Consider the following 17,603-nt stretch of genomic DNA (forward strand, 5'->3'; position numbering starts at 1 on the left):
CTAAAAGCACCTTCTAGAACCTATTGTGCAAAATGGTACCTCCTGGATTTGTGTTGTAGGGGGCCCTGGGTTTTTTTTATGGATGGGAAATAGTCTACATATGCTAACTTACATTTCAGAGTTTATACAAATACTCTGAAAATCTATACATGTATATATGTGTATATATATATACACACACACATACATACATTCATATATAGTGCGTGTGTACATATGTATACATAATATACATTTTCAGTTTTCAAAATATCCCGGTGTATATAACTGTGTGTGAATCCATCAACATAATTATTACTTAAGGCTGTAAAATCTGCAGAGTTTTTATCTTTCTTTGCTATTAGAGATACTGACTCATTATTTAGCAGTGAAAACAGGTATCTATCATATCAAATTTTGGTTTGATACCAAAATTTATATTCACATTTCATGTAAAGCTATGGAGCAAGAATCTGCAGGCAAAGTTCTTATTCTAAATTATTTTCCAACTCCATCTTAATAGTAGACCAAATGTTAACCTTTACTATTTTACTACAAAAACATAAAAGAAATTTGTTAAAGCAAAGTTGGAAAATGCAGAGCTTCATGCAAACAGGGAGGGTGGACATACCAAAACAAAACAAAACAAAACAAAACAAAAAAAAAAAAACTAAGCAAAAAGCTAAAAGCAAAAGAAATAAAGAAAAGAAAGAACCTTATGCATTTCTCCATGAAGATCTCCTACCTCTTCTCTAGTGTCTATGGCAGAGCCAGGGGTGGTGGCAGCAGTGCTTACTGTGGTACTAGGGGCAGTGCCTGATGAAGTCACTGAATCTATCTCTCCTGCTACATCGTTGATCTCCCGAGCAATGAGTGCAAGATCTTGGCTGATCCTGGTAATAATTTTAAGAAAAGAAATTTAATTCCTTTTAAATAGAAGCTCTAGAAACAATCACTTATGATAGAATCAGTTATATAAGTTACATATTTAATTAAAGATTTGTACCCCAAACTTCTTTGGAAATGCAACAAAATATTTTGATATCAAAAGTCTTAGACTTTAAACTTGCATAAGAAGAAACAATTATATTAATTTCACTAACTTCTAACTGATGCTTGACATCTCTTTCAAATACAGGCAACAAACAATGTTATTAGCAACACTGATGTGATTTTTGTTAACCAACAGAAATCACATTAGAGTTGCTATAGGAATCTCAAAACATCATTTATGTTTATCACTTCTTCAAAATTACTAGTTATTAAATTCACAAAACTCTTTCATTAAAGAACCATATGCTAACATATCACTTCAAAATACTTTGATAACTATTTCAATATAATTGAAATTCTTTGTTATTCTAAGTATTGTATAGTTATACATTCAGAACACACTGAAAGAGCTCCATAAACTTCACCAGCTGTCATCTGAAGATAACAAAACTCTTGCAAGGTAAAACTTATCTGCTTTTATTAATTAGGACACACTCTCAGAGAAGCTGAATTTCTTGATCATGGCCACACAACTTAGAAGTACCTAAGGTAGGATCAGATCCCAGGTTTAGTACTCATATCCATAACATCATTTGTGTTTTCAACCACATGGACTGATGAATTAAGTAACTGTTACTGGTGATAATCAAAAGAGAATATGGACATTTTTCTTTTAGCCTTTTTTTTTTTTTCTTCAAGAGAAAGAAACACAAAAACCTACCATTTATAGTCCCTCATGTCTCAAGAAAGATCCATTTCAATTCAGTAAGGCAAGCAATTTTCCCATGTTGTGCATCTGTCGCACACAAAACTCAATTTCGATACTTCCACAGGGAAGGTTTCAGAATGGCAGAATATTCTTAAAAGTCTATGTGAAAGCTTCAGCAACTTCAGAATCCAAAGTAAGTACAAAATAACATTTTTTTTTAAACTTGTGCAGAATGATTTTGAGAGACTTTCAAGGGATGCAGTAATTGCATAAAGAAAAGTTTTAAAAAGAGATGCTTAGTTGAAGTTATGGACCAACAGAGACAATTTATGGTAAACTAATGTATAAGCTTTACAAGAAATGACAGTCAATTTTTCTTTTATTTACCAATGTGAAAAGATAGGAAAAGCAACAACAAATATTTACTGACCCCTTATTATTTGTCAGGCACTGTGTTAGTTCCTAAGAGCTACAATGGTGAAGAACTGGACAGGAGTCCCTCAAGGAGCTTAGAATAAATAGTGAGCACCATTATAATCAGTAAATTATAATAAACTTTACATTTATTAACTCATTTAATTCTTGCAAACCACCCAGAAGAGGTTCTAATCACTTGCTTTAGAGATAAGGAAAACAAAGCTTAGAAGTCTTGTGATCAGTTTTAGGTTAAAGTCACAAAAGGAGGCATAACTAGATCTTTCCATTATGTGATACTACATCTCACGTTACTGCTCTGAATATAATTTTTTCAAAATATCATGTTGATGTGTTATTTTGAAAACAGGTTTAAGGTGTTCTGTTAGATAATAAGGTTAACTGCATCTCAGTTGGAAAATCAAGAATATGAAAGGTTTCAAACCCACAACTTTGAGCACCAACATGGAAAATGCTATACTTGACTCCATGTGACAAGTCACAGTCAAAAGACAGGCACACTAAAAATACTACATAAAATTACCTCCAGGATATAAGGTAGTAAATGAATCTTGAGTTCAGACTTGGGTCCCATACCCAAGCTATCTCATCATTTATACACAAATATTCTAAAATCCTGAAAAGCTCAAAATGTGAAACACTTTTAGTCCCAAGCACATTGCATAGGGGATATTCAACCTGCAAAGTCAATTCTTTCCTAAATGAACTAGAATGAGAAATACAATAACCAAACTTACTGAGAGTTTTTAAAAGATAAGCATTAGTTTATCTGAAATTTTACTTTTCTTTGAATTTTTTTCCTGCAGTCATTTGTACAATGAATCTTCTGATATTTGTGGAAAGCAGTATGAATTAATTACAAAAAATATTGATAACATCAATCATCTCCACATTATGGAGTAAAAACTGTATTAAAATGAATAGTTCTTTATGTATACATAACATACATTGTTCAGGCAATAAGCATTCAAAGTATTATTTTCATTTGCTGGTATGTTGTATATATCTATTTCTTTGCATGACAATTCCTATCTTATACTTGACTCAGTAATATATACTATTAAAATTTAAATTAAGTTTAAATTAATTGCTTAAAAATTTCAGGATCTATTGAAACCAGTGTAAGGAATTCTAAAAGGCAAATAAAATTATTAGGAAAAAACAAAGTTATGGACATCCTCCAAACAGAAACAGGGTATTTATCATTCATTCTAGGGTATGGCTCCATTCATATGGTTGCTAAGTCTAAACTTTCAAATTAATTTTATAATACTCCTTAGATTACACTTACTGGAATACATTATCATATATTTCTTTACATCTCTTGTATTTGTTCCCTGATTTAAACAAGAAGCCTAAAAGCCCCTCTTCTACACTCATTCTCCATTCCTTTCAAATCTGCTACAGGAAGAAATTCTTAAAGATAACAAATGTTTTATTTGGGCTTTTATAATCTATCTGCTTCCTCTGCAATATTAATAAAAATTTAAACTTACCAATTATAAAAATTAATATATAATTCAAATTTAAGTCCATTTTCCTTCTTACGAATTTTGAACAGGACAACAGTCTCAAAGGAACAAAATGTAAATTAAGTAGTAAGATCTTTAATGCTAATATTTCTTGAGTGCCAGAATCAATTTTTAAAATTTTGTAAAAATAAGCATGCATTATTCATAAAAAAAGAAAATTTTAAAATAGATGCATCTGAAGTCATGAAGTTTATTATTTTATCTCAGTAATAGCATTTTTCTAACTTAAGTCAAGTAAAAGCTATTTTCTACTGATGGTTTGTATGCTGGAAATAATATTAATTATAGACAATGTGTATATTGGAAGTTCAAATGAAATACTGAAATTTTAAACTTTTAAACATTTGAAAACTATTTTAAAAAATTTTTAAAAATTGAAATTTTAAAAAACCCTAACACAGTGTATCCCCAATTATATATGCAATTTTTGCAAGTGTGATGTAATAAATACCATAAAAACAAACTGTCAGAAGTTCATTTGAGCAGCCAATATAAACATTTAAGGTTTTCTATTAACTATAAAAATGTTCTTTATTATTTTAATAACATTAAGTTTAAAAATTTTTTGTAGGTAACCAGTGTTCCAAAGGATATACATGTAATTCATAAATTCCTTTAATAGTACTGGAAGAAAGAAATTGATGGGATATTAACAGAGTCTACTAGCTTTAGAATCCTAACAATGAATCTAATGACAATTAAACCTCAGGTGACCTTAACATAAGTGAAAAGATAACTCTAATGATTTAGTTTTTAAGAAATAATTTAGTCTAGTTTTTAAATGACAAGAATGTTAACATACAAAATTAGTTTAGAGAGAGAGGCAACATTCATTCTAGAAGAGCTTATGATTTCCATACTATTTAGGAAAAAAAAAACAAAAACCAGAACTTTTATAAGAGAAAAGGAAGAGACCTCAGCTGAAGGATACTCAGGAAAACTGGAAAAAGAAAATACAAAGATATGTATGTACCATGGTTTGGATTTAACGTGTCCCCCAAAAGCTCACATGTGAGATAAGGCAAGAAGGTTCAGAGGAGAAATGATTTGGTTATGAGAATCAAACCAATCAGTAAACTAATCTCCTGATGGGATGAACTGAGTGGTAAGGAAGGCAGGGAGGGTGTCCTGGAGGAGGTGGGCATTGGGGTGTGGCTTTGGGGGTATGTATTTTGTATCTGGCAGTGCAGTCTCTTTCTGCTTTCTGTTCATCATGTGAGCTGCTTCCCTCTGCCACTCTCTTATGCCATGATGTTCTGCCTCACCTTGACAAGCTCTAAGGAATGGAGCCTGCTGTCTATGAACAGAGACCTCTGAAACTGTGAGAGCCCCTTAATAAGGTTTTTCTCCTCTACAATTGTGTTAGTCAGATCTTTTAGTCACAGCAGCGAAACAGCTGACTAAAACAGTATGTATTTATACTATCTTTAGAATATGTGACATACCTCACAATATACTTTTCTCTGCCCAGAATAATGGTGATCCTGAATTCATGATTAATTCCATTGTTTTACTTTGCTTTATAGTCTTATTTCTATATACCTATGGCTTAAAAATATATTGTTTGGCCTGTTTTTAAATTAACTTTTGTATGTGTGTGGTACTAGGAATTGAACCCAGGCCCTAGCACGTGCTAGGCAAGTGCTGTGCCACTGAGCTACATCCCTAGCCCTTGGCCTATTTTTAACATCAATAATATTGTTCAATTTTACAACTTTCAGTAAAACAAAACTTGTTTATATAAAGACTCCAAAATATACGAAGAAAAAAAGACTAAGGTCAGCATAAATATCAATTTGAAATAAATCATGCACTACAGGCCACATCACAGTTTTCTTGAAACTTAAAAGGGGATAGAAAGGACAAAACTTTGTTTTCTTCTTGTATGGTTTTAAAAGTTTAAGGAACTTAAAAGACATATAATAGAAGATTCAAAGAAAGTTTTTTTTTTTTTTTGTAGCAGGGATTGAATCCAGGGTCACTTAACCACTCAGCCACATCCCCAGGCCTTTTATATTTTATTTTTATATTTTTTATTTTGAGATAGGGTCTAGGCTAATTGATTTGGGCCTTGCTAAGTTGCTGAGGCTGGCTTTGAATCTGTGATCCTCCTGCCTCAGCCTCCTGTGCTTCCAAGATTATAGGCACTGGACACAGCCTGGCCAAAGAAAGAAAAGTGTTTTAAAAAGTCAGATTTGCTAACACAGGTGTGACTAAAAGATTTTTCTTTTTTGTTTTTTTTTAACTAAGGTATGTGTGTGTTTATTAACCGGATTCTTTTATTTATTTATTTTTATTTTTACAGACTAAATTTTGATTCACAGTACACACATCTTTTTAATTCATCTATAGATGTTCAATCCTTTTTAATTGCCCAGGCACCGAGTTCTACCAATTTTTTCTTCACCGTGTTCCCTTATCAATTTTTCCAGAAAGTGCTTGCCATCTTTCCCCATGTTCTCAATTGCCTGTGAATCTATCAGTGCAACATTCTTGTGGAAAGAGTAAAGCCTAGTTGAATATTTTATAAATTGTAAGGACTTAATATTGATTCTGAAACTCCAGTTCTATGTGGATTCGCATAAATTTATGAGATGAGCAGAAAACTGAAAACTCAAAATAAAGTTCTAAATATAATCATATGTCACTATTTTCTCTGCATCACCCTTCACTTAAATATAACTAACATTTATTCATAGTTTACTATATGTCAAGCACCATGTCAAGTACATGTATCTGTCACCTCTCTCACACTGATACTATAATTATGACCATTTTTGGACATTACTGGAACATACATTAACTTATCCAGAGTTCACACAGACTTTGTGGTAAAAAATGGGCTTGGATCCAAATGGTCTGATTCCAGACTCCATACTTTTGAACATTTGACTATAGTATTGCTATAGTATCCCTATAATGTGGGTTCTCTCTTAGTTCAGCAACATTCATAGTCCACTCACTATTCCCTTACCTCATGATATAACCTACGACCACTTCATTTTCTCTTTGTGAATGACTTCTATAAATGCTATTATAGGTTTCATTGGCATCCTATATTTTTAAAGCCATGATCTCCTAGACTTTTTTCACATGGCTATCATTTAAGTATCTTAGGTTAGTATATCCAAAATGCAATGTTTCCTTTTCCTTGCCCTTAATGCTCCTTACTCTTAACTAATCTCCCATTTGAACAACCATGGAATTATTTTAAATTCTGCCTTACCATCCTGGAAATCATCAAATGTTATAAATTATTATATTTGCATATCTCTCCTTCATTAATTCATTTGTGCTAACACTATCATATTTTAGGTCTTCAACGCCTTGCACATTAACCTTTTCAAAAAAATTTATTTTATTTGTTCTAATTAGTTGTACATGACAGTAGAATGCATTTATACATTTTGATAGATCATACATAAATGGAGTATAATCTCATTTTTCTGATTATACATATTGGAGGATCACATCGATCATGCAGTCACATATGTACATGAGGTAATAATGTCTGTTTCACTCTCTATCCTTCCTACCCCAATACCCCTTTCCCCTCCCTTCACTCCCCTCGACCTAATATAAAGTAACCCCATTCTTCCCTATCCCCCGCCCACTTATTGTGAATTAGCATCTGTCAATCAGAGAAAACATTTGGTCTTTGGTTTTTAGGGTTTGGTTTATTTCACTTAGCATGATATTCTCTAACTCCATTCATTTACCAACAAATGCCATAATTTCAATCTTCTTTAAAGCTGAGCAATATTCCATCATGTACACACACACACACACACACACACACACACACACTACATTTTCTTTATCCATTCATCTGTTGAAGGGCATCTCTCTTTTTTTAATAAACTATAAATGTATTTATATTTCACCTTTTGAAAGCTAGAGCATAACAAATTTCACTTTCTGGAAAGTCATCTTAATAGAAAAATATGAAGTACACAATACAAAATAATACATTTCTTGGTTCCACCAATGAGATGTACATGCTCTTCTCAGATCCCTCAAAAGAAGGTTTTATCAAACTTCCCTCCAAACTTGTACTGAGATGATTTCAATTCAGGGAGGTCTGAGTTAATTTTTTCCAGAAGTTATAGTCAAGAAGCTGATCTTAACATGTAGGTCCTTCCAAGTAATAACACATTAGAAAAACAAAAATTAGACTGCCCCAAATGGACCCTGTCTTTGTTAGTTACTAGGCAACTACAGCTAGCTCTTTCATGCTGGGTAGTAAGAGGCCCACAGCAGCAGTATACAGGTCCAAACCTCAACCACTGACCAGAAAAAACCTACTATATTCAAACTAGGGATGTGTGACATGAATGAATGAACCTAATAAATTCTGTTCCTATACACTAGGGCTGACAGCTCTTAGCCTTACAACTAATATTTATGAAATATGTTCAACTTTGTTTCTTGAGTTGCTACTAAACTGAGTTCACAGTATACATAGCTCTTATTAACCATTTATCAGAGAACATGCTGTGCCCTGCAATCGTGTGTCTTGTTGGAAGAGACAGCGGATGCAACACAGCCTCTCTCTCTGAATTGAAAGGAAGGATTTTAAAACAGCAATTTTTATGCTGAAACAAGTGTTATAAGGAAACTATTGTGACTGTAAAATTAATGCCCAGTTTAATCTAAGTTACCAACTAAAAAGAACTAGTAGTCACCAGAGCTCTCCTTTTTAATCATTGGAGGACTCCTTTTCATGCTTCAGGACAAGAATGTAAGCAGGTTCTCAAAGAAAGGTAAATGTGACCCAGTCATCTGAAAACTTTTTGTTAGATTGAAATTCAAACCAAAAAGCTATGGTCCTCCCACCTCTCTTAGTTGACCCCTCCACCTTATGGAAAAATGCACTTTAACTTTCCTAACCTAGAAATACCCCCACTAAAAATATGCAATTATAACTTATCCTAAAAAGGCACCCTGTTGGCATTTAAAAGATTGAACTCATTAATTCTAAGCATTTGCAGGAGGCATAGCAAAATATCACTAATAAAACTTCCAACATCAGATCATGCAAAATCCAGAACTTTTACCCACAAAAGCTTCCTGAAATGTTTCTAGGAATACAAACTGCAGCTTCTGGCAGCCACTGCCCACATCTACTGACAAGCAGCTCCACAGCACAGATGAGTTTCAGCCCTGGTCAGCTGTACTGCTGCCAGAGTTCACACACCTCCCAGGCAAGGAAAGAAGACACTTGTTTTACTGTGCTCTTTGTGACCCAGAAAAGGTCACAGGTGGCTCACAGGATCTGAGAGATGAACACTGAACAAAAAGAACAAGTGGGAAATAAGAATATGTGGAGATGGAAAAGGTGGATTTTCATCCAGGAGAGGAGGTGGAAACTCTAGGAAGTTACTGAGGATCAATGGCACTAGACCAAATAACAAACAAGGTTAACAGTAGGGAAAACAACTTTGACAAGAGCCCAAAGGAAAAGAGGGCTCTGATCTGGAGACTCATTTTCCCCATCAGAAGTGACCCTGTTCCAGTTCCATGACTCACATCCAGGTCTGTTGTACAGTAAAGGTGTAAGAGTCAAAGGTTTCATATTTAACATGTCACAGAAGCTCTAGATCATGAGTCCGACAGCAAGGACTCTGCTCACTCATCAATAATGGAGTATGGTAACACCGGGTTCATCATGTCCTCTTCATCAACACTGTAATCCACAGAAAACTGGTGCCAGCACTGGATGTTTTCTATGAGGTTGGTGCTGTAGTAGTTGAGGTCTCCCCAGGGCACTGAGGCACATATTGAACAAACCAGAGATCTGGTATCAGTGCTGAGATAATTTGCAGTACTCCTTCCACAGAGTCCTCCCACAAAATTCTTCTCAAGACAGTAAGGACAAGGAAAGGTATAAGATTTGGGAAATTCCTTGGCTGAAGTGATGCATCCTTAGTGGTGGCCTTTATACCTTCCATGTTATAGTTCTTGTATTTGGAACAGAGGTAGACATGTGGGCTTGAATCTTAAAACAGGAAGAAATTCTTGTGGCAGCCTTGGCAAGAAATCTCTGCTCTTGATCTGCTGCTCTGGCTGTGCAACTTTGTGTAACAGGTAACGCATCCCACAGACGGGTTTCTTCAGCTTCAGACATTCCTGCAGGCATGCAGAGCAAAAGATGTGCCCAACAGGGCATCTGCACCAGCTTCTTGGACACCTACCTTTAAGCACCCAGGACACTTGGAAGTGGACCAGGGGGTCTGCCTGTGTTGGGGGCCACAGTAATTCTCCCACAGGACTGCTGTCCTGCTGCCATCTGATACGAATAAGCTCTCTTCTCTCACATTCTATACAGTGCCTTCAGAGTTATCTAGATTTGCTGTTACCCTCCTGTTCAAGTACCTTCAAAGTTTTGAAGAACATAAAACAACGATTCCTTGGCTGGCATCCAAAGTTTCCCATTATTTGGCAAAGTTTGCCCTATCTTCAGTTTGGTCCCACATTCCCTAACTATATATCTTACATTTGAGTAAAACTTCATATTTACTTTTTATCATAGCATTCATACTTATATTAGATATATACACTTTTGCTTTCTTCAACTCTAATCAAAGTCATCTTCATAGTCCCCTTAACCACTCCTATTATGCTAATAGGAGTGCTGACTTGATGGGAACTGTATGTATATATAATATAAAAAAATCTAAATTTGTGTAAATTTGATCCAAAACAGAACTGGAAAGGCAGATACAAAAATAAGACACCATCTTTGCAAATAATACTCTCAGTTGACATTAGGATAAAATATTACATTGGTTTTATCTTTCAGTCTTCCTGTGTAACATACCTAATAGTGAAATGTCATCAATTCTTAAAATGAAATACTGTTAACCACAATTCTTTCCAAAAAATATAATTTAATGATATAATGGTATATGTAATGAATCTAAAACAATGAAATATCTTTAAGTACCTTGTGATTCAAATGGAAATGATATGATCTTCTAATATAATTTTCAAGTCATCTATAAAAGCATTATTGGAGCTGTTTACCCTAAAAGCAAATGAATTCTTACTATCTGAAATCTACATCCCTATCATCACAGAGAAATTGAGGAAGGGGCTATCAAAATACATGTATCAGGGGTACCTGGAAGAAGAGTTCCCTATTCTAAAAGAAAAACTAAATGGCACTATACTTAATACATTTTATATTCTAGATTGACCTTGCTTATGTGCTTTAAATTTAAATGCAGGCAAAGAATTAACTACATAGAGATTTACAAAGTGCTGGTTAAAGTGAACAGCCTGCATTCTAAACAAAATGAATATGACAAGCAAACACGACTCTTTTTAATCAGTTAAAATATCAATTATGCTTTTCAGTTAAAGTATCTTTACTTATTACTCTCAATAATCAGCAGGTGAAGTTTCTTCAAGTGACAGTAGTAGTCCCTTTTAAAAAACGTGTTTCTTATATCCTGTTTAGTTTGTTATTCACAGCCTTTTGAATACAATTTTTCTCATATTAAGCTAACTTGTCACTACCCTATGGGAAGATTAAATATCAACCTTAGTTTTCTTCCATACCTTCTATCTTTCCTTCCTTGCCTTTGAAAAATTTTCATAAAAAACAAAAACAAACAAACAAAAAACTGTTCTCTGAGGTATGTGGCTGGAAAATACACCTTGAAATATTAAAACCCCAAAAATGAGTTTTATAGCACAGTGCCACTAACAAAATTTCAGAGGGAAAAGGCATGAGAAATTATTAGAGGCTGAATAACTTGGCCTGTTATAGATGACAAAATACACAGAGACAATAGTAATACAATGCACCTGACAAAATAGAACCAAGTGAAAATGCACATTACAGTCAATATTCCCACTTCTCTTTTTTATCAAAACTCTTATTTGGGAGAACAAATGGGTTTAGCCCAGAAAAGGAGGGTTGTCAGTCTTTCTAGTTTGGAGAGAGCTGAGGGGAGGCCTCTTGAGGGGAAAAGGACATATATTTTAGTTCCTTTAGGCACCATCTGACCTTCGGCAGCTGGATATTTCCTTGTGGGATGAGGAAAATGATGAAACAAGAACAAGACCTGCTGTTACCAGCTGTGCAGAGAAGAACAGAAAATGCATCAAGATTTTCTCACTACCAGCATTTTGTGGGCCCATAATGACTCATAGATCCCAAAGCATATAAATGCCTTTCTTCTAATGAGAACTACTGGCTTAAAAATACTTCAATAATTAGTTTCATAAAAAGCTATTAGTATAGCAAAACAAAAATGTTCCAACAAGATTAGGTCCTATTCTCCAAATATAAAAGTAATTACAAGTGAATAGTCACTAAAAACAAAAACCTACACAGCACATTAAACTAATGAGCCAGGAAAAAAACAGTTCATAGACATCAACAAGGACCAAAAAAAAAAAAAAAAAGAGATAATCACCAACAAATTATGGTAAACGTTTCTATGGACTATTAGATAAATATATGTCCTTTAATAATGTTGCCAAATATAAAACTTGAAAATTAACTTCTTATATAGGGTAGAAATAATTTTAGCAAGTAAATGATGAAGATGTTTGGGTAACATATGGTATGCTGCAGTAAAATTTAACCTTACAATCTTTAAACAAAAAACCTTGTATTTTTAATTGCTATCACATCTGTTTGAGTAGAACCTCTCTTTGGCACTCATCCAGAGTAAATAACCAATCATACACAGCATGAGATTTGTTTTTTGTACATGATCTAAAGGTTAGAGCAATAAGTTTTAATATTTACTTATTTTATATTCAAAATGATCATAATTTTTTTATGAAAATATTATACTTATATTAAAATATTATACTTATATTATACTTGAAATAATTATACTTAGTGAATTCATTAAGGAAAAATGTGCCTACTAATTCTACCCAGAGAACATTAACAATGTATCTTTAAAAGGTAGACTATTACCTCTTTGGAGAATAAAAGGACCCTGATTAGTAAATTGCCTAAATAATTTGTAATTATGAAGAGCTCATACTTTACTATCTTTCAAAATTCACACTTATTTATCTGCATTTCAACTTGAAATTAAAAAGAGAGGAGACCAAAGTAATTCTACAATACCTTCTACAAAATGTTAGTACCACTGGCATTACAAAAATTAAAAATAAAAGGAAAAAAGCTGATGGATAGCAATTTTGCTGACAACAGAGTTCATCATCACCAGTGGATTTCATTTCTTCAGACTACTAGTACAAATCAAGCAAAAATTAAATTTTGTTAGCAAGCTGAAATGTTGATAACAATCCTCAACTCTTAAAGATAGATCTTTAAAACCAACCTGGCTATTTCTTCTCGATGAGCAGTCCAGTCTCGGATATAGTCTTCCTGTTCTTTAATCCGGTGCTTGAAAGAAGAACTAGTAGGCATTGCTGATCCAGTGCTCTGCAAGCGAGTGGTTTTCAGGGCTGGAGAAGTACGTAGACGGGTATGTTTAGGGGAATTACGGTTTGATCCAAATTCATCTTCTGAGGTGGAAGCATAATCAGTAGGAAAGCGCCTCCATCTTGAATTTACTAAATTAGTTTAATTATTAAAAAAAGAATTATTATGTTATCATTTGAAGGAGATAAAATAAAAATGATTTCAAAAACACCATGAGGGCGTACACACAGCACAATTTTCAATAACTGACACACATACCTCACAAAAACCATAAGTCTACTACTCCTTAATATAGAAACATTACACTTTGGTGAATTAAAAACAATGAATAATAAAAACAATCGAAAGAAGGCATTTTCTGTAGTGAATAAACATTCAGATGAAAAATTTCATTAATGATAAAAAACTAAGCAAGCTCTATTCATACATGTTTGAGTATTTTTCAGTTTCAAATATTTCTTATTAAAGATATGGATTTTTTAAAATGACAGCAACAACACCAACAACAAAAATAAAAATAAAAACAAGGGAAAAGATTTCCTCATGCCACATGGACTTTCAACACGGAGATGATAAGAAACCCTCTTTTCCCAACATACAAATGTGCATAATTCCTGCTGTGGAAATTATGCCTTTATGGCAGAAAAAAAAAACATTACCTCTGTCATTCAACATCCTGTTATGCTATGGTTGGAAAAAATCTTTTTACATGGTAAAAAACACAACAAAGCATCTTCAGTACAACTCTGCCGCTTTGACACTGAAAGCATATGGTGAAAATAGACAATGGCATAAAATCTACAAAGAGCAAAACTACAAGCTATTCTCACAACAATTGACATTTAAGGCACAGGAGATACCGTGAATTGTCACATTAAAGAAAGTGGCAATCACTTTCTTATTCAAGGTTAGTAAAGACGTTTAAAAATGGTATTGCTGACACATTTGAGAAAACCAGAAGACAAATTAATGCACACACTTCACTACTACTGTTAATATGAAAATCAAACATACAAGTAACTTGTGAAGCATAAATAGAGGCTAAAAAAAAAAAAGCAGGTAATGGTTTACTTAGGGTAAATTTCACAAAGGTAGGAACCATGTCTTTTCAATCCACCGTACCTAGTACTTAGCAATGTGTCTGGCTAGTAAATATTTAATAAATATTTTTGAAGAAATGAATAAATTCCTAGATGGAAACCATTTTCTTTACTCAAAACTAGTAAAAAGCATGAGATAATTTTGGTATTTAAAATGACAAAACCCTAGGACCTGCTATAAGTTTCAGTTGTCACTAATACTGGAAGAGTTTTTCTTTTTCTTCTCTAATCTCTTTGTCCCTGTCTCTAATAGAAACAGATACTAAACTGTGTAGATTAGTAAGACCCAAAATTCCCTCATCCTTCTCCACTAAAATTTTTAACTTTCGTGTATTTTCTTCCAAAACTCTGTTTTTGCCTGGGGCTTTCTAAGGTTGAGCTGCTTCTTCGATAAAACTAACATACACTGCCACCAGCATTGGCTTTCAATACAAAAATCTATAGTAAGAAATATGGCATAAATTAGAGCCTACTCATTTGTCCTGATTCATACTATACTATTTGAAACTCTTAGGGTTTGGATATAGATTCATGAATACAAGAGAATGATTATAGGCAGAAAGCTTATGGTTTTATGTAAAAGTGTACACAAATACATATATAGAACTTTAGGTAATTTAGTAACAGATTCCTTGAAGGGAACCTTAGATACAATTTCTATATGGCAATTTATTAACATAGACAATACTTTTACCATGATAGAAATTCACTCATTTCTAGGCATATGCAAACTCCCATAAATTGAAGTTACTCTGAGACTTTTTGAAAACAATTTTATAAAAAGTTTGGAAATAATTTTTTTAAATTTATTTTAATTAAAAATCATAAATTTACATAGGGCAATGTTGTTTGATTCATTCTGTTATTTTTTTCCCTTCCCCCCCAAACCCTCCCACCCCTCTTTTCCCTCTATACAGTCCTTCTTTCCTCCATTCTCACCACCCTCCTTATCCCTAACCCTAAATCTAACCCTAACCCTAACGTTAACCCCTCCTACCCCCCCTTATATGTCCTCCTCCGCTTATCAGCGAGATCATTCGTCCTTTAGTTTTTTGAGATTGGCTTATCTCACTTAGCATGATATCCTCCAATTTCATCCATTTGCCTGCAAATGCCATAATTTTATCATTCTTCATGGCGGAGTAATATTCCATTGTATATATATGCCACAGTTTCTTTATCCATTCATCAACTGAAGGGTATCTAAGTTGGTTCCACAATCTGGCTATAGTGAATTGAGCAGCTATGAACATTGATGTGGCTGTATCTCTGTAGTATGCTGATTTTAAGTCCTTTGGGTATTGGCCAAGGAGTGAGATTTTAGACATGGCAAAAAAAAAAAAAAAATCAGAACTATGGGAAACCAATTTGTACTTTTCAATAAAGGCATTTCATTAAATGGTAAATGTGAATTTATATTGCTATCTCATTATAGTATTCATACATAAGAAAAAGATCATATGATGTTAGTTCAAATTTCCTGTTTTATTATTGGGAAACTACTGTCAACATATCTATAATTGAAAAATGTGTTTAAAAGAAAACCAGTAACAAAGAGTTTTAATAAATTGCAGAATAAATGAAAACAAATAAGTATCATGAAACTAAATTAACTTAGAATAGTATCAATAGTTGATATATTTCATAAGTGGCATAGTACATGAAATCAGAATGAGAAACTGAGACCAAGTGCTATTGTTTGCTAAATATCAAGTTAAATTATATAAGTAGAGTCACATTAAAATTAACTTTTGCTGGGCACAGTGGTGCATGCCTGTAATCCAGCTACTCAGGAGGCTAAGGCAGTAGGCTGACAAGTTCCAGATCATCCTTGCCAACTTGTCTCAAAATAAAAAATGAAAAGGGCTGAGGGTATAGTTAAATGGTAGAGCACCCCTGTTCAATCCCCATCACAGCAAATAATCACCATTAATAACACCATCGTCAATAAGATACACTTTAAATTTTTTGAGTCTCAAGATTATAAAACAATTACATTTTAAGGAAAAACAATAAAAGGAAAAAAAATCCCTGTTCACAAACTTTCCACCTATTTTTAAAGGTCTATGTAAAAGTCAGGTAAGAATGCTAAAGCATCTAAGATTATCTTTAAAAAAGCAACCAAAAGAATAAGATACTTTTTAAAAATTGAGAGATAACATCTTTAGGTTTGTTCTACTAAAATTAAAGGCAAAATGGGAGAATAAATGAGTACGGTAAAACAGAAAAATGAAAACATGATTAATAAATCTTCAAGTAATTAGAGATTATCTTTATAAATGGAAAATGTATCATACAGGGTATACTACAAAGAAAAGCTCAAATTACCTCTGCATACCACTTTGTATAATAACAAAGAGAACAGACTGAGTGAGATGGAAACTATTGGGAAAGGGACTGGGAAAGGGAGTTCGATGCCAGAACCTCTAACCTGTTATTTTTCAATTAACTTTCAAAACTTTCTGCTTTCCTTAATCTTTGCTTCCAAACTATTAGCAGCTATCCATTTTACCTGAAGAAAATTTCTCACAACTTAATGAATACAGAAGAAACTTCGAGTTATAATATTTTGAACTTTCCCCTAAACCTTATTTCATAAAATTTTAGAACTAAATGACCTCACATATTATACAGTCTAAATTTACTTTATAGATTAAAAATAATGGGTCCAGAGAGGTCTTGCATTGCTTATGTCAAAGTGCAGGGCAGTCTACCAACTCCTAGAGTTCAAAACTCACTCTTTGCTATTCCAACTATCTTCAAATTAAATGTTAGAAGAGTCTTTTTTTTTTTTCATTTCTAATAAAACTAACTTTTAAAAAGTACATTTTCAACTTCTCATGGAATGAAAGCTTTTCTGATATCTACTTATGTTGAAGAAAAATTTTACATCATGAATTTGATTCAGCTTAAGTTACCAATTTATGGAAATAAATTTAATTTTATATGATTAGGCTTATCTGATAGCTCTGTATTACTAAAACACTTAATGATAGATCATTAAACTGAATATTTGTACTGAAATGTCAATGTCTAAGAGGTTTATTGGTTAGTGAACAGATATTGAAATGAGAGAAAATTCAAGAAGGTCTTAATTTTGAAACTCACTTTAAACTTATTTTAGTTACAATATTTATTATGAAATTTATTTTACTTCTACAATGTGTAAAACTCCCTTTTTGTGGAAGTAATAAACTACTATATTCACTATGAAAACATACTACCATCCATGATGTTTAGAGATTTAAAAAGGAAAAGAGTGTTATTAGTATCATATATCTGTGAATGCTGATTTCTTTTAATGTATCTAAACTTTGTTTACCCTAAAACATATTACAATTACAGATTTAGCAAATACACTTCAGAAAATATAGCCAAATGTGATGGAGAATTCCTGTAATCATAGCAATTTGGGAGGTTGAGACAGAAGGATAGTA

At 33.1% G+C, this 17,603-nt stretch overlaps 1 protein-coding gene and 1 pseudogene across 11 annotated transcripts in view; both read right to left on the reverse strand.

The window, feature by feature from the left end:
- The window catches only part of CEP170 (centrosomal protein 170), a 127,909-nt gene that overhangs the window by 17,312 nt on the left and 92,994 nt on the right, over window positions 1-17,603 (reverse strand). For 4 of the 10 annotated variants that reach the window (XM_079106089.1, XM_079106084.1, XM_079106092.1 and 1 more), the window contains 2 exons: window positions 12,963-13,197; window positions 695-872 (listed from right to left, as the gene is read on the reverse strand). In XM_079106089.1, coding sequence (XP_078962215.1) covers window positions 695-872; window positions 12,963-13,197 — 413 coding nt within the window. The remainder of the gene's footprint in view (window positions 1-694; window positions 873-12,962; window positions 13,198-17,603) is intronic. The other 6 variants (XM_079106086.1, XM_079106093.1, XM_079106091.1 and 3 more) reach the window with 3 other exon arrangements.
- LOC306641399 (E3 ubiquitin-protein ligase RNF114-like) lies at window positions 881-11,796 on the reverse strand (annotated as a pseudogene). Its single transcript has 2 exons — window positions 11,731-11,796; window positions 881-9,838 (listed from the first exon to the last, which is right to left on the reverse strand). The product of its transcript is annotated as an E3 ubiquitin-protein ligase RNF114-like (transcript).

Source organism: Sciurus vulgaris, assembly GCF_902686455.1.
Source record: "Sciurus vulgaris genome assembly, chromosome: 12".
Lineage (NCBI taxonomy): Eukaryota > Metazoa > Chordata > Mammalia > Rodentia > Sciuridae > Sciurus > Sciurus vulgaris.